At 35.2% G+C, this 24,376-nt stretch overlaps 1 protein-coding gene across 7 annotated transcripts in view; it reads right to left on the bottom strand.

Annotated features, from left to right (window-relative positions):
* IDE (insulin degrading enzyme) overlaps window positions 1-24,376 on the bottom strand; it is a 69,921-nt gene that overhangs the window by 26,034 nt on the left and 19,511 nt on the right. For all 7 annotated transcript variants that reach the window (XM_087765843.1, XM_087765845.1, XM_087765838.1 and 4 more), the window contains 9 exons: window positions 23,185-23,297; window positions 22,609-22,771; window positions 21,875-21,967; window positions 21,232-21,323; window positions 19,521-19,601; window positions 16,503-16,606; window positions 5,771-5,873; window positions 4,668-4,790; window positions 2,138-2,220 (listed from right to left, as the gene is read on the bottom strand). In XM_087765843.1, coding sequence (XP_087621969.1) covers window positions 2,138-2,220; window positions 4,668-4,790; window positions 5,771-5,873; window positions 16,503-16,606; window positions 19,521-19,601; window positions 21,232-21,323; window positions 21,875-21,967; window positions 22,609-22,771; window positions 23,185-23,297 — 955 coding nt within the window. The remainder of the gene's footprint in view (window positions 1-2,137; window positions 2,221-4,667; window positions 4,791-5,770; window positions 5,874-16,502; window positions 16,607-19,520; window positions 19,602-21,231; window positions 21,324-21,874; window positions 21,968-22,608; window positions 22,772-23,184; window positions 23,298-24,376) is intronic.

Here is a 24,376-nt window from a genome sequence, read left to right as displayed (position 1 = left end):
TCTATTACTGACAACTTTGTAAATAAATGCTTATTTCTAGTTTAGCCATCAGGGCTGCAGGCAGAAGCAAGCCTCCTCGTCTCTTCTATCTTACTGAAGCAGTCTGTAGTGCGAACAAATTCCTGTAGTCTGCTACAAGGCAGCATAGCCATCATATTCTGATCTAGAATTGAGGCTAAAACTTTTTATGAAAACCCATGTTATTAAGATGGCTTTATTCACCAATTCACTTGGCCAGAAGAACTATGGGTAATTTCATCAAGTCTCACGAGTAAACAACTATACATTTCACCACTTCCTCCAATGACCATCAGCATGACCCGTCTCAAGAGAGATTCACGAAGAATCTTTCTTAAGTATCAAAACCAGACAAACCTGCTTACAACTTCTTTTGGAGATGACGTACCCAATATTGTCAAAATCTCCTCACATCCGTTTGTATCCAATTGCCATCTTATTTTTAAAGAAAAGGAAAGGACCCTCACCCCCAACCCTAAGAAAAAAGCCTGCTTTCCACCTGTAACCATTCCTAGGATGAAACAGGCAAATCATTCCATTACATTAGTCAGCAAAGCTCGAGTACTCCTGGCTTTTTAAAAGGGCTCACTGAGATGAAAGTACACATCTAACTGAGAAAGACTATCACCACATATGTAGTCGAAGATGTCCCTGCCCATTGCAGGAGGGTTGGACTAGCTGACCTTTAAAGGTCCCTTCCAACCCAAACCATTCTACGATTCTATGATATTGTGCGTATGCGCACATACTTATACCTTTGTTTGCTCTACATAAAATCAATTATCATCTTTTAATCATTCATAAACTCGTATAGAGATTAGATCACTCATAGTTCATTTGGAATTGATTTTAAAAAAACCCAAACACAACTGTATAGCATAAACTCAGCGTCCAGCAATAAAATTCTATTCTGGATTTTGGCCAAACACAGTGCAAAGGAAAGCCCCTAGGTATGAACAAAGAAGGCAAAGTATTGTCATTGTTGTTCTCTGAATAAAAGATAGGCAGTTACCATTTTGATCTTCCATTTCCTGACACATTGAAGTTGAAACAGTTGTAATGTTTGCCCTGTGGTTTCAAAAAGCAAAAAGAGGAAATGCCCAGGCAACCTATTTTCCCCAACTAGTACCAACACCAGTACCAAGATCTGACACTCTCTGAAAAAAATCCTCTATGTAAAATTCTGCCAAGAAAAATTTGAAGTGAGTCATTCAAAACAAGAACTCAACAGTACATCTATGAGCATCTATCAGAGCCCATGTAATAGCCTTTCTAGCAATATCACTGAATCATTTAATTAGGCCAAAGGAGGAGAGTTCCTGAAATTATTTTCACTTGCAGTAGTCCAGCACAGAAACAGCTGCACTCCGAAGACAGCAGTATGTTTTTTTTAATTCACAAGTTAGAAATTATTACTTGAAAGGAACACTAAGAAGGTACATCATTGTCATGCTCACTTAAAAAAAAAAAAGATAATTTTCCTGTGACGAAAATAATGCAAGACCAGAATTAACATTACAGCACTTTATCATGCATCTTGAGGTGAGAATCACACATTCATTGATAACACAGACGGTGTTCTTCTAAAAAAAAAAAAAATCAGTTGTTGGCGTCAATAAAAATCCCACAGTTTTAAGCACTTAGAATTTTATACTGGCTTGCATTATGCAAATTAAACTAGAATTTGAACTGAAAACCATTATCAGAATAGCGTTTTATAAAGAACACACTGTCTTAGAATAGTTGCGATTTATGCATTAATTAAAAATAATACACACCCATTTTTAAAGAGGCATATTGCAATACATAGTAGGTCCTATTGGCAGGAATATTTCAGGTATAGCAGATAAAACATAGAAGAAAATTTGTTTTAAAAGTATTTTTAGATAAACTTTTCCTGTTAATATAGATGGAGCACCTCAGACTGCTTGCTACTCAAACTACTGCATAACTTACATGAGACTTCCTGCTATCTGTATCTTATTGCATGTTCCCAAGTAAGGACAAACATTTTAAAGCCTCAATACATACAAGAAAGTTTTTGCCACAGAAATGCAGATTCCCAACAAACAAGAAACTTTTGGAGAGCAATTTATGTGATATACTTAACATTGCATACCTGAAAAATTCAAAGTTGAGACAAGCTTTCGGCAAAAAAAATTTGTCATCTTGCTTGAACCATAGTTTGCTCATAGCAGTGTCCTATGTCAAGAAAAGAGGTTTTGTTAAGTTGCCTAACTTTTAACTGTAATATATTACACTATTTTTAAAAAAAGAAATCTCTTCACCACTTCAAATCTCAGTTTAGTGTTGTCCCCTTAAATTCATATTCTTGATATATACATTTGTGTATACATCCTTCTATCCTTACTGAGACTCTCTTCTTACCATATGTCACCTTAACAAGCAGTTAAATAGCTGCAGCATTGTAAATGAGCTTATGATCAAAATGGGAACTACTTTTCTAGAGCAGGACTGATCAAACACAAATACAGAGTTAGCTTCACAAAATTCCTGCCAACGCTGGCATTAAAAGATGTGCCATTATGCAGCACTACAGCAGCATACAGTTACATGTTTTAGACTAAGAATATAATTGGGTATTTAATGCTCTAAGTAAAAAATATTAATGCAATGTATGTTGTTTTAAAGTAACACTGGTAACAGAAAACACATATGCATTTAGAAAAAGTAGTAAAACTAGTTGGAAATTAGTTAAAAGATCTGTCACCAAAATTTTTGTAGAATATTCTCCTAGTACAGGAAAGAATCTAAACAACCTCCCCTATTGCTTTTTCTCCCACAAAAGCTGTGAAAGAGATACTCTCTCTGTTCCAACTCTAGTTAACTTTATCCCTCCAACACCTTTTCTTCAAATTGCTATACATAAGAAGAGAGAACTTTTAAATGTAAAATTATTTCTCTTCCTCATATTTTTGAGCAGATGTTCTTTGTTTCTCAGGGATTTGGCATGGTATTTTCCTCCTCCTTTTTGCATAAAAGAAATAAGTCTCATCTCTTACAGCACACCTCCTCTACACAATATTCGACTCATACTAAAAAGCCAAATTACAGCTTCTCTCCGAGACAGAAAAAAAAAAATATTATTCTGTTGAATTGCTACTACGCAGTTTAGAATACATCTTACATCAGGGACAGAATGATAAACAGTAGAACCTCTCTGTAGTACTGGAGACCTGATCCAATAGCTGGAAATCGCTAGCTGCAGTCCATAGTAACAACTTGGCCCTCCGGCCAAAGCCTAAATGCCCTCTTCCCTGAGGGTTTTTCAGGGCAAAATGTGCCATTACAACAGAGGTGACCTAGTGACATGCTGCCAGTGAAAATGGGAATCCTGTTCCTGCGCTTATGTTCCCGTCCCTCCCTTTCTCCACAACACTGGTCCAGTCCATAGTAAGCTCACTTAGGCATATAAAACAGCAGAAAAATTGCTTTTTTTGTACAGCTAATCTCTGCTGATTTAGTTCTTGCAGTGTTTTGCTGTGGGGTCAGACAAATGCCAGGGCCCACAAAAGGAGAATGGCACAGACATACAGCTGGTGAGAAAATAAAAAAGATGCAGGCAAAATAGATAAAGTCTATTTCATCAAGAACAGCAGATTAAAAACATTCTCCCTCAGAAAACGTATTTTAAAGGGAAAGGAAAAACTAAAAGCAAATACATTGCTAAAGCAATGATGCCTTAAAGCAAAGCTGTTGTGTGGACCAACTGCCTAGTTGCTACAGAGACACTGAAGGACCATCAAGTTTCTGTAGCAAACCAATTAGTGTTACTTAATAGAGCTGTAGTATGTGTCCCTGCTGAGGTTTAGGGTTTCAGTTCAGGATGAACATAAACATACGCTCAAAGTCCTCCTCTGTTAATAATACCGCTTCAAGTATATACCTCAAATGCCCTGTGCAGAACAAAAAAGGTTCTCCTGAAGGTCGTCTTTGCACTAAAGCAGGCTTATATTAATCTAGTGTACAAAAAGTATTCCTGAATTGACTATTCAAGCTGAAGCACAACATGAAATTGCAGAAGACTTTTCCTATTTATCCTCCAACTAAGCCTGTAACAGAGATGAGCATTAGCAAAGACACTATGCTTTAGTAGTGAGAAGAAATTTTTAGTAAATTTTAGGTACTCAGAAAAACTGAGATTTGCCAAACGTACTGAGATCATTAAATGATGCTTCCAGGACACTGGAGAGTGATGTTTATTTACGCTTTTACATCTTTCTCCCTTTTTCCATGCAATCACAAGCTTTTTCCATACAGTTACAAAAGAATAGCCATGTCTACACCCTTGACTTACTGAGCACTGCTCAAAAAAAGAGTGGCAGCCACCCTTCTGCTAAATAAACAGCTTTAATAGTATTTCTATCAATTGTTAACACACTTTCAAAAGGACAAAGAGAGTTCAAGCTGTTGGTAGGTTCATTTTTGTAGGAACCCAAGTAGTTATAATCCAAAGTTTAGCAAGGATGAACTTTCTACTGTCTTTCTAGCAGTATCTTTAAGTTTTGTACTTCTTTGTTTATTATACTTTGGAATGTGACATAATCTGTATTTTAAAAACACATAGGAATTACCTGCTAACTTCCCAGAAGGTCAGCTAGCAAACAGAACAAATACAGATAGCTTACCTTGACAAGGGCAGGGTACTGTGTTGCATCTTTTTCCAATGGCAAAATCTCAAAGTTAGTAGGAATGAACTCATTCTTCATTGGAAGCTTGAATTTCCCATTCAGGTCAGCATTTTGCCATTTCTAGATAAACAGGAGAAACAATGAGGCTAAGTAGAATTTCTGCTTAATTAATGGATATATACTTACTTATTTTATGCTGTAACAAAAGATTTTAAAATGTGTTCCACTACCTTATGTGTAAATACTACCAAGATAACAGGGAAAGAGAGAAATATGTGGGAAACCAAGCTGGAGTAGGCTATCAGCAGGATGAAGCACTCCGAGAAGGAAGACAACAGATAAAAAAAATTTCGAAAAGTTTACAGTAGAGTGAAACTTGGTTCTACGTCTCATCTTTTCTGCTACTGTGAACTCTAAATGAAGGTGTTGAACTAGATACATAAGCAAGAATTCTAATCAAGAACATAGGTATAGACAAGCTAAAGGAAGCGAAGTGTTCCTATGCAATATCTGTTCAAAGCATCATCGGCAGGCCCAGTTTAGCTCTAGGGTGTATTTTACAGCCATCTCTTCTTAAAAGAACAGATCAATAACAAGTTTCAATACGGGCTTGCCCACTTCCTTTGTTGGAGTTTTGATTTTCAAAAGCTCTTTCAACTGGCAAAATATACTAATTTTCTAAGTTGCAAAAATCAATTTCAGAAACAGTTACATACAGCAGTTGTAAAAAGATTCCTTTCCTAAGAACAGATTAGTTCATTAACAGTTAATAGAGACTTTTAAGTTTTAAAAAGTTAATGCTTAAGCTTTTAAGTAGCCATTACGTATTATGGCTCTTTTATAGCAAAAATTGTACAACATTCCCTGCACATAACATGGTTTAAAACCATTAAAATACATCTGTCTCATGCAATAAATATTTGAAATCTAAAGACTAACCTAAGAACCTTACTTCTCATAATATTAAACAGACTCATTGTACAATTTTCATGCTATGTAGAGCAGCAGATTTAAGTTCTCCAACTAAATGGAAAATTAGACAAAATTTACCACTGTCTTTCACTTGCAGATATTAGAATATATTAAAAGTTTTAACATGCCTTAATAACTTCATCAGAAATTGCTTCTTGCTTGTACTGTGTTCCATACCAGTCTTCTGTTCGATCAGTTTTTCCTTCAAAAGACTTGGAAACTATTGCAACTCTGAAAACAAAGAGACAAAGCACTTTGGCATGAACGTGTCTGAGAAAAGACTGAGAGAAGTTATTCAGAGCACTATTTCTGTTCCATCACTAGAATGCATTTATTTCTGGAAATGATGCCTGGACAATTACAGAGTACATTTGGATAGCAAGTATACGTATACTGAACTACACGCTAAGGTTAACCATGAAATCAGGTTATCAGTGTCATTTAATTTTACTGTTTTTCTTAAGTGTTACAACCTAGAGTTACACACAGTTATTGTTGCATGCATTTCTACTTTTTAGGCTTTGTCCTTGTTCCAGAAAATACAGAAAGCAGTCCTTGAGATCTTCTGCAAAATTAATGAAGTGACTACAACATTTTTCATGCCACCTATATCAACACTCAGATGTGAAAATACTGACTATAGAAATTTTATTCCAGACCTAGTGTTTTAGATTACATTATTGCAGTTTCACTCTCCCATTCATAATTTGATAGTAATAGTTTCTTCATTTTGTATCATTCCCATATTCTCATTGCAGATTGATACCTGCTTCTCCCCCCCTTTTTTTTTTTGTTTTGTTTTGTTTTGGCTTTTTTGAGGGGAAGGGAAGAAAAGCAGGAAGATTTATGTATTTTACAGTCAATACAACAGAATTATACTCAATTAGAAACCTAAATCATAGAATTATAGAATATCTCAGGTTGGAAGGGACCCACAAGGATCATGAAGTCCAACTCCCTCCTTCTCGCAGGACTACCTAAAACTAAACCATATGACCAAGAGCATCGTACAGACGCTCCTCAAACTAAAGAATACACCTAAATAAGAGGAAATCCAGAATAAAGAACATTACAAACTTATCAGTATTTTTTCAGTAGTCTTCATAATAAGTATCAAGAAAACTCCTTGAGTTCTTTTTAACAACCTACAACACAAGAGTATTCAATGGAAATAAGTAGCTAGCTTTAAGAGTAAATAGATGTTTGTAAGAATTCTGAAATGGTCAAAAAAGGTACCACAATTACCTCCTACATATATTTAACAATCCCTAGATGCTGAAGAGCACAGTAACAAACTTTTGTCAAATCTTGTGCAGATGGCTAAAATACACATTAAAACATCAAAATAAAGGCAATCTAAGTGTTCTTTTTTTAATCACAATATCTTCAGGCCAGGAACATTCTGTTGCGTATTTCTAATGTGCACAGCAAAATGGGGCATAAATCAAAACAGGCATATGGATGTGCCTTAAACTATAGTAGTTTAGTTTACAAATATATTACTGGAAAATACCCTTAGGATAAATTTTGCAATACATTGAAAAGTTTAAATATGCGGACTATTAATATTGTAAATACCTATGTCTATGTATACCTACCTCTTTTTTCATCTAATGTTTACACATAAATGACTAAATGATCCAAGAAGGTTGAAGAAAACACGATTCTGCTGTATTTAGTTCTAGATTCCCCCATTATGAAGATTTTCAAATTATTAATAATTTAATCTGTGCATTGCAGTTTGAGCAGCCGGAGAAGAGTGGGGTAAATAGCCAGCATTAGATGCATTTAAATAAATGACAAGTACATCTCAGAGTCACATGGGACTGTAAAGACATTCTCTAGCAACAGATTCAAAAATTGAAGCAGGACTTGCACCACAGGCTGTCTAATTTTGAGACAGTATTTTAAATCATACACACAAAAGCAGGGCAACTAAATCTCATGTTTTAGGGATGCAGATTTCCTCTGGGTTGAGGAAGGGAGAAATTTTTCCTCTCCACCTTTGAAAGAACCACATGATTAGCATGAACATGCACACACATACATGTGAATAAACAACCACTGCTCCTCTGCAAAAGTTATATCCAAACCAGAATGAGAATATTAATCTTTAAGAGATATACTATTTCATCTCTCATTGCAAATGGCAATAGAAATGGTTAACATTCTATTGTGACTTCATATAAAACTGTTTCATATCTGTTTGCAGGTTAAATCTATTTCATTTTTTGTACAGAAGGAACAATACTAAGTAAATATTCAGCAAAGAACTAAGCATTTCAATCCTAGAGAATATTTGTTCTTGCAACACAGCGGACACTAGCTTGGTCAACAAGGTGAAATCTATTAGAGATTGTTGTTTACATTAAAAGGAGCCACAGAAATATTCTATTATGTTTTGCATTTTAACTTGGACAGCTGGTGAGCAAAAGCTCTATCATGTACAGATGAAGTTGCTAAGAGACTATAAAAACCATAAAGTCTCTCAGAATTTCACAGCAACCTACCAGGCCTTTCCATCCACTAAATAAAAAATAAAAATTAAAAAAAAAAAGAAAAAAGAAAAAAAGGAGAGTCTTAAGCTAAAAGATTATCCTGATAAAATTCCAATAATCATGCAGCCTGAGCAGCAGGACAAAGGTGTTTTATACTATAATACATAGATGTCTGTTACTCGACATTCCCCCTTTCTACCCTTCTCCAACATACCAATGCTACAGCAGTTGTGACAATCCAAGCACCCAAACATATGCTGTAGGAACATACTAAAATTAAAGAGCTAAAAATAATTCTGTCTGCTCAACATATAGAAAATGAAATTGTGGAAATCAGCATTGCAATTCTTCAAGCAGTTCTGCTTCAAGGGATCCTCCTGCCCTCCCTATTCCCCAAATCACTACTGGAATGATTGCTTACACTTTGAGCTCTCAGAAACATACCCACAACGACATGAAACAAACCAAAAGGCATTTCATCTGCCTGAGACTTACAACCTAAGCCAAGATACAAGCACCAACAGCAATGAACACCAGGACAGGAAAAGAAGAGGGGAAAAGAAGCACCACAGGTAGAAATACAGTGCTATGCAGTTACTCAAATGTATTATGATGCATCTTTAAAGTTACCAATTATGTGATGTTACTTCTGCTTTTCATTTCTGTGTTGTGCTGTATAGCGCTATGAACATCCAAATGGTTTAAGACAGCATTGAAATGCACTGGAAAAGCAAAACAGGCAATCAGGCCATCTTTAATAAGACCTGCTTATAACATATTTAAACTCAACCAGTGCAATTACACTTCCGAGCCAGTCATGAGCATGGAACACAGCTGAAACTATGAATGCAATTTAATTCTATATGTACATTCTTGTACGTGCAAACTGCTGTAGTCCTCAGTTATGGTCAATTTTCAAAAACAAGCACAATTTCTATAATGTGATACACATTTACTAGATACCATCTTGTTTTTCACTCTCCTGAAATCTAAAATGAAGCTACAAGTGACAGATCCACAGGAGAGGGTTACTTGGGAAGAGAATGTGTGCTTTAAAATGAATGTACTTCCAGGAAAGATTATCAACTACTATACTCCACATTTACATAACAAAACTCAAGCTTCTAAGGGTAAAAAGTAATAAACTTTGAGACCACAGTATTTGTGGTATTAGTAACAGACATGTCAAAGCAGATTTGTTGCAAAAAAAATGAATTTATACTTAAAAAGGAACAATTCCCTTTTTTAGGAACTAATTTAAACTTTGTCTTCCAAATGATGGTATTGTCAAACAACAGAAAAAATTACACATATCTTATTCAACTGCATAAAATAACATGACTGAGACAAAAACAGCAGAAGCCTAGATCTGTTTATAACTTCCCCCAAAACCATCAGTAAAACTGATGTGAGGCAATATAGGCTGTTCAAAGCCACTTCCACACAAATCTCATCAGAAAACAGAGTAAGAGGGAAAACTACATGCAGAGAGATGTTGCTGGGTTGCAGCATTCTAATCATTCTGCAGAAGCATGAGTTGTTAGGGTTCAATAAAACTAAGTTTTCTAGAAACACAATGGTTTGTGGGGGGAAACAAGTGAATAAATTGTGATTTTCAAAATCTTCACTCAGATACAATGCAAGTAAGAAATGAACACATACATTCCATATTTGTAACATGTTTATCATCAGGGATGAGCATCACCAACTGCATTGAAATAACTGTTTGCTCAGTATCTGTGAAATTCCAGCCCTTAAAAATTTCTGCATCAACATTTTTGGCATTCATTTTATTTTTTTTCCCCTCTAGGATAGTACTAGTGCTGCACTTCAGATACCAAGAGAGGAAAAAAAGTCCATTTACTATCTAGGGGAAAATGTTCTTTAGTTGCTTAATCTGATGAGTCACCAGCTTCTTAAATTTTAATAAGAGCATTTATTCTGCAGATGATGAGGGGGAAAAAATTGTACTGGAAATGATGGGAAAATTACATTTTTCAGCTAAGATTGCGACACACGCCAAGTCTATTCCCTTATCTTCACAGATGGCTGGCAAAACCCAATGTGGTTTGAACAAGTAAAAATGATACTTACATCTTAAAAAGGTTTCACTCTTAGGGAAAATAAGCCACTAAACGCAACAAGTAGTGTGCGGGGGCGGGAGCGGGGAGGAGAACATGAAAACTTCCTGTTATGGTTCAGTCAAACAGAAGCACATATGGATACTTGCTACCATCTGTGAGTATGGATATTTTTCCATAATTTTTAAAAACACAGTTTTTTAAGAAATTAACAGTTGAGAAGCTAAACTTTTTTAAAAGACATTGAACAGTAGTCTCTAACTGCGAATGCAGCTACCCCAATATAGATATGCCAAGAAAAGTCCTTCATGTAGGTTAATTCCAGTAGGGTTATGAAAAGGAAATTATAAATAAAACCACGATACAAAGGAAAAATTCAAATCAATGGGAACTAAACCATTGCAAGACAATTTATGCAAGGCCTAAAAAGAAAAAAAACAAAACAGGAAAAAAAAACCCAACATGCAAAGCTAGGATGATGTGGCACGTACTAATTCTTTCATAAAAAGGGAGAACAGAAAGGTGAACATGAGCATAAATATCAGTAAATGGCAGATAACCAGAACACATATAGATATTTAAAAGCACATGTCCACAGTTTTTTATTAGTATATACAATTTGCTCAAGCAAAGACAAAAGAAGGAAACAAGCTAACTGGATTGATAGTTTACTATATGCGTATAGATACAGATGTAATTAAAAAAAGAAAAAACACAAGGGGACCCTTTTATTAGCACCTATAATCTAAACTCATTCTTTCAAGAGAGCCCACTAAAAATGCAAATCCACAATAGCCTTCTCGAATCTTGGTAACATATCATGAAATCACTTTTAGTAATATTTAACTAAGTTGGTTTTTTTCCCCCCCAAGATATTTTATCTTGCCAGCAATTTATAAATAAAATACTATAAAAATTATATTCCTTGTTACATTTTACTATACTTCAAAGTGTCTTAGTTAAGTAAAAGAGGAAAAAATTCCTAGTTCATTTCATTTTAATTTCAAAAGATAAGTGCTTAAAATGTTTCTAAAAGGAATATAGTGCTATATACAAGTTAATATTTTGTTTTAATCACATGAAAATAGGAAAGTCTAATTTGTGCAGATCTTTAAACACCCGATGCCCTGAAAAAAAAATATTTAATTCCCACTAAAATTGAAAGGACTTATACTTTTACATCTGAGAAAAATCAGCTTGCAGTATTATCATAGAAGCTACAAAGAAGCACAACTGTAACTTTTGAGACTGCACTGAAAAAATGTATCATTTAGAGAAGCAGGAAAAAGCAACGTGACACTGAAGAATCTTAAATTTGGTTTGATGTTTTGGGTGTCTTTTTATAAGTTATAGTTTTGGAGAAGACAAATAGTCTGAACTTAAAGAGAACCAAGATGTGAGCGTACAGTTGTTATGGCAATAGCAAACACTAGCATGGTTTTAGTCACACATAATAAGCAATACATTTATCGTTACTGTGACCATAGACCATTCAAACTCAAAGTATGCCTGCTGCTGTATCATTATAGGCCTCCTGCAGGCCTCATTCGATCCATGTTAGAATATCAGTGCTTTGCTGAATTGCACTGTTAGAACTGCATTTAATCAGTCTTTGGTCACTCTGTAGTTTGTACGTATTTATATTGAAGCCTTAACAGGACAGCTGTAGGCGTAGCTGTGGGTATTTAAGCTTCAGAGAACTAACCTACTTGTATTTACTATCTTTAAGTCCTACTAAAATCTCTGCAACAAAAAGAATGTATGATTTCTTTAACAATAAACTGAAGAGGCCACAAAACCAGGTATATTCCAGTTTTGAAAGTCCTTTTATCTCCCAATATTTAGCTTTTTTATTCAAATGCTTAAAATTATATAACCATTATAATCTATTTCTTAAGGCAGGTAAACTGAAGAGACAATGTGGTTAGTCCTGAGGGAAGATTAAACACAACATATTTCTTCCAGCGTCCAAAAAGAAAGCACAGTAACAAGCTAGAAGAAAACAGGATAAGACCTAAGACATTTAAAGCCCAAAATTACATGGAGACCCACATGCACAGAAGTTACTGGATGACTATCCCTCTGTGATCACAAGCTTTCTTGATTCAGTCACCATGTCACCATCACTCTTCCATTACAAAAACTTCTGAGACCTTCCTGTACAGAAAAGCATACCTATTCTATCAAATTTAGTTTCCAAAACACCCCCACCACTGTGCCTCTCCGGTCTAAATGTACTACACTTTGTTACTTCAAAAGACACATACATGGCGTTTAAGACAGGCTGAATTTGAAAAGCTGAGATGAAACAACTATCTCCATTATCTGAAGGATCAATGCTTCCCAGTTGCTTCAAATACTAAAGCTGATCATCTTCAGTTGGTATTTGCTCTAGATGTGTTCTATCTTGAAAAAAAATCTTTTTCATTTAAAATTAATCCACAATTACCAAGTGTAGAGAATATTCCCATCTCCAGCAAGTCACTTTGTCAAATGTGAGAAGACTGATGTAACCTTACAAAATTACTACAAATAAAAGATACATATAATAGTAAATAATTATTTTCCTTGGTTACTGAGGTTTCAAATAAGTTACAGCTAAATTCCACGTCTTTTTAGAAGTACTTTTTCCTCTCTCTCTAATAAGATTCTTGCTCATCTTGCTCTTTTTTTGCCCCCCCTTTTTTTAACCCAAGGACAAAGAGGAACGCAGAATTGCAACTGCAAGTACAAATATGGGCTTATATTAACTAAAATAAAACAACACTGTGAAACAGCTGTGTTTACTATGTTTGAAAAAAGCACACCATGTAACTTTCTAAATTCTTCTAGAAATTGTTACCACTATTCCTGTACTTCTGACCATATTCTATAGACTTGAATTTTCTCCCTCTAGCTGCATTCTCTATACTTTCCTTTCTCACACTAATAACTTTTGAACAAGTTAATTATGGCTATCAACTGGAAGGGAGTGTCAAAAGACTGGCATAGCCAGCAGCAGGAGTAACACAGAAAACTGATGAATGGTCTGTGGCATCCAGCAGCGTCTAATAAGCTCCACGATTCTATGAATGTATTTACATATATTAGTTTCCTCTAGCAATTTTGGAAAATTTAAGCAAGCAGATGCTTTGGAAGTTCTCTGGCTAATAACAAAGATCCAATTTACATTACGAAAGATATCCTTCCCTACGGTAATATTGACTGTTTTCTTGCAATGTTAAGGGCCAAATTTTAAAGCTATGTGAAGCTATAATAAACATCAGATCTGATGAAGCACCTGTAGCTTGTTTACTAAATCAGTATTAAAAAAAATTGTTTACTTACGGCTTGTAAGCAATTCTAAAACCAGTTCAAATTCATGTGGCATTTGGTTAAGCTTTCTTCAGAAAGGTAGTAATTATATATTCTCTCTTTTAATTACTAAAAGTGTTTATGTTAAAGGCAAGCTCTTGTACCAAATTTCCAAGTAGTTGGGCGGTAGATCAACATGAAAATACATTCAAAATACAAGTATTTAATACAATAGGAAAGAGAATCTGGAAATCTTCTTTAAAGTATTATTTGTTCAAAATATGATCCCTCAAAATACTCAAGCTTCAGTTGCAGTATCCCACACACATTACACATAGACGCACACCCACACACGAAGATATAGGCCCTTCTTTAAAGGGCATTAATTACTATGGCAACTACTGTCACTGACATAGGCAGCTCCATTTATTTTATCATTACTCATATACCCCTAGAAACACCAGAACCCCATGACATTTGGAAATGCAGTTCATAACCCAATTTTATCCTACTTTATCCAATAATTATTTGAAATACACCATCTTTTGAAAATAAAGTAACATGCGTCTTAGACTAAATGAATACACAAGACAGATTTTGTCATACAAACAAATATAGTGAAGATTTGTGCCCAAACTTTTAAGTCATTCACAGTAATTTCAGAAGGCTGAAATACATAAATCCTAGAAATATTATATATATATGTATATAAAATATTATATAACCAAATTGGAAAAAATATTCAGGCTCCAAAGTGCTAGTATAATTGTTGGCCATGCAACCTTCTAGTAATTAGATTGTACCACATTATACATACATATAAATATACACACAAATTTACACATTGTCCTACTGAACCTCTGCTCTGTTCAGTGCACAGAACAATTAAGAAACAGTTATTCAACATCTTATATTTTTTGCTCAATGTATGACTTGACCTCTTCTGTTTCCAATATTCACCTCTTTCTCTAAATAAACAGAATTACTAAAATGTCCCTTTCACAGCACTCAAGTGTTACAGGAACTGATTTCATATTTTAAAATATCCCAAGAAACATTATTTTCATAGACAGGAAGCTGAGGCATATAAAGAGCCACAAAGTTATACAGTCCCCTTTCATTTTAGATGCTCATTTTAACACTTTTTTTTTTTTTTTAGTTCTTCAACATTGTATGGTACCTCACAGATTAAAAGCAAAGCTTCTGTTTAGTTGCTTGTGGATTCAGGTGCTCAGCAATCCCTCTAGCAAGGCCTTAAGATCTTAGGCATACCCAAGAAAATAAAAAGGAATGAGTAACTACTGGCTTGCTGTGAAAAGTTTGTTTTAGGAGCTTGTCTTGTGCCATTTAGGAAGCTTGTCACAAAGCAAAGGAGTAGTTCAGTTTTCCTGACCAGTATTAATCAGTCTTAACCCTGAATCTGTACTTTTCCCTTTTGGCAGATTCCCGTTACTTTCACCACATACCCTCCAACTACATTGGTAGGTCAGGCAGAGCAATACGTGGTACTGGCATCTTATCATGTAATTCCAGAACATTTCTATTCTGTAAGAACTGAAACAGAAGTTGTACAGGGGAAAAAAGGAAAAAAAGCATACATCTGCAGAGAGAAAAAAAAAAAAACAAACCAGCAAGAGTTAGTAAACTTTTGTTTCTTTCCCCTTTGTAGACTATACTGCACTTAGTCTGCACAGGCTTTTCTGCTCAGTTCCTCCAAGCTTAGTCCCATCAGTACTGCTGCTGTCCTGCCTCAGGCTCCTTGTCTCGGACCTCTTCTCTTTGCCTCTTCTGTTTGCCCTGTTTCCATGATTCAGGACTCCCTTGAATAACCTTGCTAAGCCTGACATAATCTTTTCTTCTAGACTTCCTTTCTTACCTCCGCTCTGCCTACGAGTCCCAATTCCTATACCCCTCTCATTTTTTGTCCAATCTGCACTTAACCATTCCCAGCAGTTCCACTAGCCAGCCTCTCTGTCCATCCTTGACTGAGATACCAGTTCCCCACAGCTATCAATATCCCCCCTTAAATTACCCCCATGATGTCCTTTGCCAGCTCTCTTGTCCCAGTCCTTCCTCCTCCTCAATTAATATGCCCTTTTTTCACCTGCCCTCATTTTCTTCTCTACAGCTTCCAGATTCCTTCACATGTAAATCATCATCTCAGCAAAGTATTATTTCCCTCATCCTGGTCACACTATTGTTCTTTAGGTGTTCAAATAGACATTAGGTACATTTGTTCGTTCAGCCTCCCTTTTCTGCCCTGCTTGGATGACAAAAGAAGATCCTCAAAAGCACAGGAGAGAGAGAGAGAGGCAGGCTTCCCTTTTCCTTTGAACATCTAGTCTGACCAATTACTGAGCCCTGAAATCTGTACTGCAGCACACTCACTCTGCAAAAAAGCACATGTGCAGTATGGTCACAGTTATATCAAAGAGATGCTCTGGAAGTCGGAGAGACTTTAGCAGCTAAAGACACAGCTATTTCTACCCATATAAATTTATATTCTTCAGAGGGTCTGCTAATCTGCACAAAATTTTGTAGCTCTCCATAGGGAAAATAAAATATATACAGCAGATAAAAGCCATCCTCTGATTTCCAGACCTAGCTCCAAATTATGAATATTAGAGCATTCCATACAAAATGTCCCAAGAATTTAGTGAGGCAGGATAATTTTACTGGGCTCTTTCTCAGTAACAGTTGAGCTATTCCGAGTAAGTATCTTCCTAAAAACTATTTCAGTCTGAGGAAGACATCCTGCATAGAAAGGAGTGAAAGGACATTTCTGTCTGAACAGGAAGAGCTGTATGCACTTAAGAGTGCTTATTTTCAGTGGAGAGCAGAGAGATTAACACACATAACAACTAGCTCTTTTTCAGTGACATTTACTTTGGAGCTGTAAGAGACACCTAAGAATTTGTGTTTCCATTAGTTCATCTGCTTTCTTGTAATGTTTGGGTTAAAATACAAGTTATTGCAGTTTAACTTACCGAACATTTTCTGGTCTCAATTTATCCAGTACCATCTCTATTAAATCAGGCCTGAATTCTTCAAGCAAATATTCAGCAGCCAATACTTCTTCTATGGGATAATACTAAAAAACAAAGCCCAGAAACACGTAGATGAATTAAACAAAACCTAATCATGAAAAAACTACTTTTTTGTAAAGGAAATAAAAGTGTATACTTCTCGTCACTACATCTGTATTGCCTTGGTAATTTCAAATTAGAAGTGCACAGATGTCTTAAAATCTTTCTCTTAAAACTAAACAAGATGGAGTAGTACTTTAACTATGCAACCATATTTTTCCTATATTAGGTAATTTTATATACTGCATATTACCATTCTTTTCTCTTGAAATATTTTATGTCTCAATATAAAAAGTCACCCACCCTTAAATACTGTTTTCAAGTAACTAAAGTAAAAATAACATGGTAAATGCTGACCCCTGGAGGATATTTTTAAAGATAAAAGAACACCAAGTACTCACAAGAGTGCATTTGGGAAAAACGAAACATAACAAAGCAAAAAAACCCAAACCAAACAAAAAAAACCACAACCCACCCCACTAAGTTTTTTAGGATTCTCTAAGAATTCAATTTTTATTTACAGTAATTTGAAGGAAAGTATATTTCAATTATCTAAAAGCATAATACAAATTTACACAATTTCAATTTTAACATTTTTTATTTAGGATCAAACAGAAAATCTCTTAAGGTACATCGCAATTTAAGAAGAAAAAACAAAATTCCTCTGAAAATTGTTAGTGTGGTTGACAGGAAAACAGGTGACCTAAGCACCGAGTACCTGCAGTTTGCCATACAGGTGTACTTCTTTTGACCAAAATTATTCTAAAACGGCTTTCTGAATTACATACATTAGATGAAAAGCTACTGTGGAATGACTTCCAGAACACAGAGTAACTCACACAAAGGGTTTTGGAAATGAGAAAGGGCTGGCGGGAGGGTGGAGACCAAGGACAATGAACCAAACCCGTGTTACAAAAAATTAAAATGTGAATGCTAAAGATCCAGAATTTGAAAGGTCTTGTCCAAAAGATGCATCGTACACTGAAGAATGCTCATTTAACTACATTCTGCATAAATGGCTAAGCAGACTAAGCAACCTGAAAGGGAGATTTTAAGTAATCTATGCACTTCTAATCTGAAATTACCAAGGCAACACAGATTTAGTGACCAAAAGCCTACACTTTATTTCCTTTAAAAACACTAGCCACAGTCTGCCCACCAACTGGAAATGAATGTAAAATTTATTTGGTTACTTCATTATTTTTGTATTGCTTGAGCAGGAAGGTTGGACAAAATGACCTCCAGAGGTCCAGTCCAACCTCAATCACTTTGTGATTCTGTGATTACTTTTCACCAAGGTCAGAGCATAATGTAACTAAAATAAAACAGACTAAAACAATCTACATATGACATTCAGATTAAAATGAAATTTTAAAAATTATACAATTAAGGAGACAAAACAAAAGAAAAAGGACACTGCAAACCAGAGAACAACTACTTGGAAAACATCAAGCCTACACATGACATATGAAATATAATTTGACTGCAAGACCTTAGTGGTGACTCCTTAGACCAGCACAAATGTGCTTTAAAGAAGAACATCTGTTTGGTTGAATAAAAAGGGGTTTTAAATCCTTTTCATAAATACATAACAACTTACAACATTACATTTACTCATGCTAACTTATACCCAGGTTCTTCTCCAAGTTAAGAAAAACAGCTAGTATTCCTAAGCGCATAGAATCACCAAACAACAGTTCTAGCTTGGTTAATTCAAAGCACAAACTTAGTATGACTCACAGACAACAAAGAAGACTAGAAAAGTTATTTTTCTATTAGCGTTTAAGCAACTAACAGCAGAAACAGAATCACCATTCATACTGCAAAGCACAGCAAAAGAAAAGCAGTGGTGGGGAAAAAAAAAAAAAAAAGTCCTGAATCAATACTCTGCTCTTTGGAACACTGCCGGCAACTTCCTGGCCTGATTTTTGGAGACAGCAATTGTAATTGGGAATAATCCAACAAATACAGACCACAAAGACCGTTTCAGAAGTCAGAAGTCCATTTGTTAAAGAGATTTTATGCATTTGACAGAACAAAAGCAAGAGACAGCATCCCAAATAGGAGCTCCTTTAAATATCCATATGGTTAAATGTTTTCAGTTAAGTCTAATCCTTTTTAGTAAACAGAAAGACAATTCTAAAATTAAAGATCGTTATTTTAGACTTTACAAATTTAAGGTGTAGGAGCATTAAAAGAAATTCCTGCGAAGAAACCAAAAATGCCTCTGAGTAGAGGTAGACATTAGCTGTGCAATGGAGAACGGCTGCAATGCCTAAAAGTTGGATGAATTTCACTAGACAGAAAAAAACAACTCCTAAATCTTCCTTTAGTGCAAAATGAGGGAACTGAATTTTGCACAAAGTATAAAGACTAAGTGTAAGCTACATGATGATTCTTTCAGTAACAATACATAATCGCATTGGTAGAGTTAAACATTTCTAATTTGCTATCTTAATATGAACATTTCTGCTTACTGCAGTATTTCAACATTGTTAACTGCAGAAGCATTGACGAACATAGTGTTTGTGTTTATGATAAAATATTATTTCTCTAATATTTCCCTAGAGAACATTTAGCTATCAGGTAGACACAGAATGACAAGGTACGTGTCTTAAGAAACCCTGAAACGGATCAAATAGCAACTTCAGTTACTGTAAAATCAGTTCTACCAAGTACAGAAGTATAAAATGGTAGAGACTGAAGGAAATGTGACTTACTGACTGCCAAAACTAAGATCTATGCAGCATGATATTAGCTTCCTAAGTTCAAGACAGGAAAAGGACCTTTGCAAATACCTGTATTTATTAGGAGTATAATCAAACATACTGCTAAATGATTACTATATTATAAAAACAAACAAACAAACAAAACCCCCCACAAAAAACCCCAACCAACCAAAAATTCCCCCACACTTACATGCAGCATTCCTCCAAGCTTTGATGTATAACCTCGTGGTCGTTCTTTATCTTTAAATCTGAATGCCACAGCATTTAGATCCTATGAAATAATGTAGGAAGGGTTGAAAAGCATATATTAAAGACCATTTTAAGAATAATTATTGGCTACTTAATTCCTTTTTATAATGTAAGAAAAGGAAAGAGTTTTATCTACTTTATAGTAGTTAGACAGGTACCTAACACAAAAGTTTTCAGTAATATTCAAGTTGCACAAAACTCACAAGCAATTTCCTATAGTCTCACAATGTGAGGTGTTATACCAGTCTTATAAGTTCTGTTCATAGTAAGAGATCTGTCCCATAGCTCGTATATTTAGTTTTTCTGATAATTTGAAAACACACCAACTTTGATACAACCAATGCATAGCGTTCCAGTGCAATGTTCGTTGTATGTTAAAGAACTCAAGCCTTTCCCTCTTCCTTTTTTGTTCTTTTTCTTCACCCAGCCGAAAGGTAAGTTTAGAGACACAAAAAGTGTGTTTCTTTATGCTGTCTTAGCCGCAGAACTAGAACACATCATTCTTAGAATACAACGGCAAGGGTGAATTAAAGAGATCTAAGACTATAAAGTCAATGACAAGGATAGCCCATCCTTCTGTGAAACCACGCAGACAGTCCAGTTAATTAAACAATTCAGCTGAAAATAAACTCAAAAGCGGATTCTTTTCAAACCAGTTTGCCAGCACTTCTGACTCACCTCACAGCCGCAGGAGTGCTGGGGCTGATACGAGAGGAGCCAGGGAAAGACACAGGGATTAGATGGGAGGATGGAATTACCTCTTTCAAATCTTATATTTGCTTATAATGACAGTGAAACAATTCCATTGGGACTTTTAGCAGAGGGTAAAGAGACTTCTTTTACAGGTATACAGTGTCAAAATGCGAGGAACAAAGTTAACGCATCTGCAGAATTTCTACTCTTAGACAGAAGAGACTCAACAGTTTTCACCAAATAAAGCTAAGATGGAACAAGAAATCTTTACCCAAGTATTTGTAGTGAACCAATGAGACTATACGTATAAATAAAACTTTTTATTTGACACTGGCACTGAGAAGTGCAGTACTATTTAATTCTAATAGGATACTTTATATTTTTGCTCTGCGCATACGGAACCATACAGACTTACAAGAAGCATGAACCGTTAGTTCAGCAAAGACTGAAGCATACAGCCAAAGTACTCCACGAAAAGTTTTAGTTCACCTCTCAAAAAGGTGAAAGAACAAACAGCAGATTAAATGTCCTACTGCCTTTACAATCTCAACTATACAATTTGACACATGAAAGAAGAGAGGGGTAAAATAACAGTAATTTGAATTTCCAATTCAGTGTTACCCTTCACAGCAAATGCTTCCCCCCTTCCAATTTCAGTGAAGACTAAGGAAGGTTATGAAAAATCCTTGTGGACAGAGGAAGATACTTCTTCCTCCACCTCCATCATACTATCATAAAACGGCAACTCGCAGCTCTATAAGAGCTTTTCACATCTACATTAAGACAGTATATTCTGAATGTACTCGTCATCTGTGTCATGTTGCGCCTTTAAAATTAATAAGCCTATTACCATGTGATTATTAAAGGCTATTTCCACAGCCAAGAAATCTGTTTCTACTTATAATCCAAAAATTTGTAAAAATACAACCACTGCATATTTCAAGTACCAATCACTGTACCTTGCACTCTTGGAAAACCCATTCTTGAGGTCCTTCTGTACGTAGTTTTTGAATATACTGAAACATGTGCAAAATAATATCCTCAACATGCACTAGAAAGAAAAAATACTTGCTTAAGAATTCACTCAGTTCTGCACAAAGAAAAAATTCTGATGAATGCAAATATGTAAGGTTTTATTTTTAACTACACCCTGATACATCAAGATATTTAAGTACCTATGCAATCCCACTGGCAAAGTTAAACATGTTTTTCTCAGACATGAATTTAAGATAAGTGTTTAGGTCCCCAGCTAATTCCGAGAACTGCATTGAACATCTTATGTTAAGATACTGATTTATAATATACTTTAACTCAGGTCTAAATAGTATGAATAAGTAGCACACAAAGGTATTAACAGCTTTTCTCTTAAAGAAATTTACTTTAAAATATTTAATGAAATACTTTAATATAACCTCAAATAAGTCGGTTTCTTATGTTAGATGAAGTGTGTTAGCATACTGAGAGGATCTAAACACAGAAGAATAACCAGTTAATTAAAATAAATTGGCTTTCAAGCTATAAACGCAATTAGTTTCTTCAGATACAAACACAAACCCATCAGATCAGGAATAACATGGACTGCAGACATAGCGCTTCACTTACAAAGCCCTTCCTCTGTCAAGTCCACATTAATGATGAAAAACATGAAACCTCTAGCACCTTCCTTCTGTCCTCCAACAAGAGTATTTACCCATCCTATGAAATCAAAAAGAAAATATATTACATAAACAAATCTGTAACAATTTATGCTTTTTTTATGCTTCAGCAACATTAAATTACCTTTTTTTTAAATCTTTTTTTTTACATTTTGACTGCTTTACATGTTCTCCTTTTCCTTAATGCCTACAGCAACAGTGCAAGTTAAACATAACACAAGTCAGACCTATCTGATTTTGTGCTCAGAGTGATATGACAAACTCAAGATCATTTGACTACTGGGTAATTTATTTCTGTTTGGAACACAGTAATATAAAGAAAAAATAGCGAAAGATACACTCTTGTCTTCTAGACATTAAGGGACCTGGCAGTAGTCTCTAAGTCAGTGACAGACTAGAGACAAGATCATTACATCAAAGTTCACAGAACTCTCTGAACAGGGGTAGATAAAGGGGAGTGCAAGAAATAATAGCTTCAGTAGTCAGAGTGCCTGTTATTTTTTTATTTTTACTCACCACAGAAACAAAAATAAAGCCCCCAACTGTTTGAGTAAATTGAGTTGTAAGTGATTTTGCACTTTAAATTGAACATACAGAGGTCAATTTTAAGTGAAACGTAGCTAAGCTTTAAAAAAATGTGTAATAAATTACTTTTTAATTCTTTACCTTCAAAGGACCTACCTTTGGCTTTAAGCTCTGATAAAAGACTCCCCGGGCCTTCATGCCCAATCAGATGACCAAGGTAATGGCCAGGGTTTGATTTATAGTACTTTTGAAGGTCTGGTATAGGAAATGTGACATAAAGATTCCTAATGTCCTTAATAGGTACCACTTTGTAAAGTTGCTGAGGGGGAAAATAAACAAGGAAATCCATAAAGAAAAGGAAACTCTTGTTATTTTTTCATCTCGGAGCACACATATTCCCTTCACACACACACATTTTGTTACAAACATATCAACAAAATCTCAAAAGTAAAAGGTGTCTAAGTCTTTGGGCAACACTTTGGCCATTCATGATGCAAACAAAAAGAGAATTAATTACCTCTCAGTTGCGTACAGCTGCAACAAAATGTACAACGTTTACTATGAACTATACAAAACTATACTATACTCAGCATGGAAAAGTGGATGGAAAATTAAGAGAGAAAGATGAAACTTAACAGGGACACTGATACAGTAGTAGTGAAGTGCACAATGTATTACTGAAACATCATTTAATGTATACACTCCTGATGGAAGATGTATCTCTACACGTACCCGCAGATGTTCTTCTTGGAAAGGATGTTCAGGAAACTCTGGTATAGGGACATTTTTATTCTCTACTTCTGAAAATAATTTTGCCACTAAGCAAGTCAGCTCATCCAAGGATTCTAGAATAAAGAAACATTAAAAAAGCATAATCATTATCTGAAGATTCTGGCAAATCTGGATTTTGTATATTCTTTGGGGGAGACAAATTATACAGAAAAGTAGTTTTAATGGTATGATGATTATTAATGTCAGAAAGGAAATCTATATTAATACTTAAGTTTTGAACTATAACATGCTATAAGCACCATGCTTATTAAAGGAAGGCTTCTACCATGGTTAAAATAAATCCTGTAACTGGAAAAAACATCTTTAAATTTTACTGATGTATCTAAGCTGGAACTGAAGAAAAGACACATCAGATACTGAACATTTACAAAAACAAACATTCCACAAAAAGCTTAAGAGATATGGAATTACAGCTGCAAATTTTCCAGAGGGAAAGCATCTTTGCCAGAACTTGGATTTTCTTCAGCCTCAGCTCACCTCCAGTACTTCATGTACACTGTGAGCCAGGGTCATCTGTCCTAAGTGCCCCAAAATTTCACACACATCTGTGACCTGTTTAAGCACTCCCACTTTTACATCTGTTCTAGTTTCAGTCCATGACTCCAGTACTCTCCAAAAACGAGAGGAAGACCATTTGCAGAAAGAATTTGACGTTGTACATGAATTCACCTAAATTGACTCATACTGTTTCTGTTGAAATACTGCCTTCAAAATAGCTACCTGCTTAAAGAAATGCATTTTGGAGCACTTCTGAAAGTGAGAATAAGATAAGAAAGACTCATCCGTCAAGTTTTTTAGCACGCCTTTCAAGAATGGGCACTAAAGAAAAAATTGGGTGTTTCTTAGATGTCTCAAAGTACAACCTTAATCCTTGAAAGATTTCAAAAAGCGATCACCTTGTTAGTCAAAACAATCCCAGTTGGATTTAGAAAGCAGAATTTCCTTCCCTGCCCAACATATGCGTGCTCCTACACTACACCAAGAGAACTGTGCAGGGAAAAAAAAAACAATGCAAACCAAGATGGGTCACTGTATAATAAAATTTTGTGAACTGCATGTAATTCTACTAAAGACCACTATTTTTCATCCATGTCAGCAAAACACACATTCATTTAAGCTTTACAACTACAGT

The sequence above is a fragment of the Nipponia nippon genome, unplaced genomic scaffold, assembly GCF_047370975.1.
Source record: "Nipponia nippon isolate SJK-2023a ecotype South Korea unplaced genomic scaffold, ASM4737097v1 scaffold_3, whole genome shotgun sequence".
Lineage (NCBI taxonomy): Eukaryota > Metazoa > Chordata > Aves > Pelecaniformes > Threskiornithidae > Nipponia > Nipponia nippon.
This window is presented reverse-complemented; position numbering and strand designations above follow the sequence as displayed.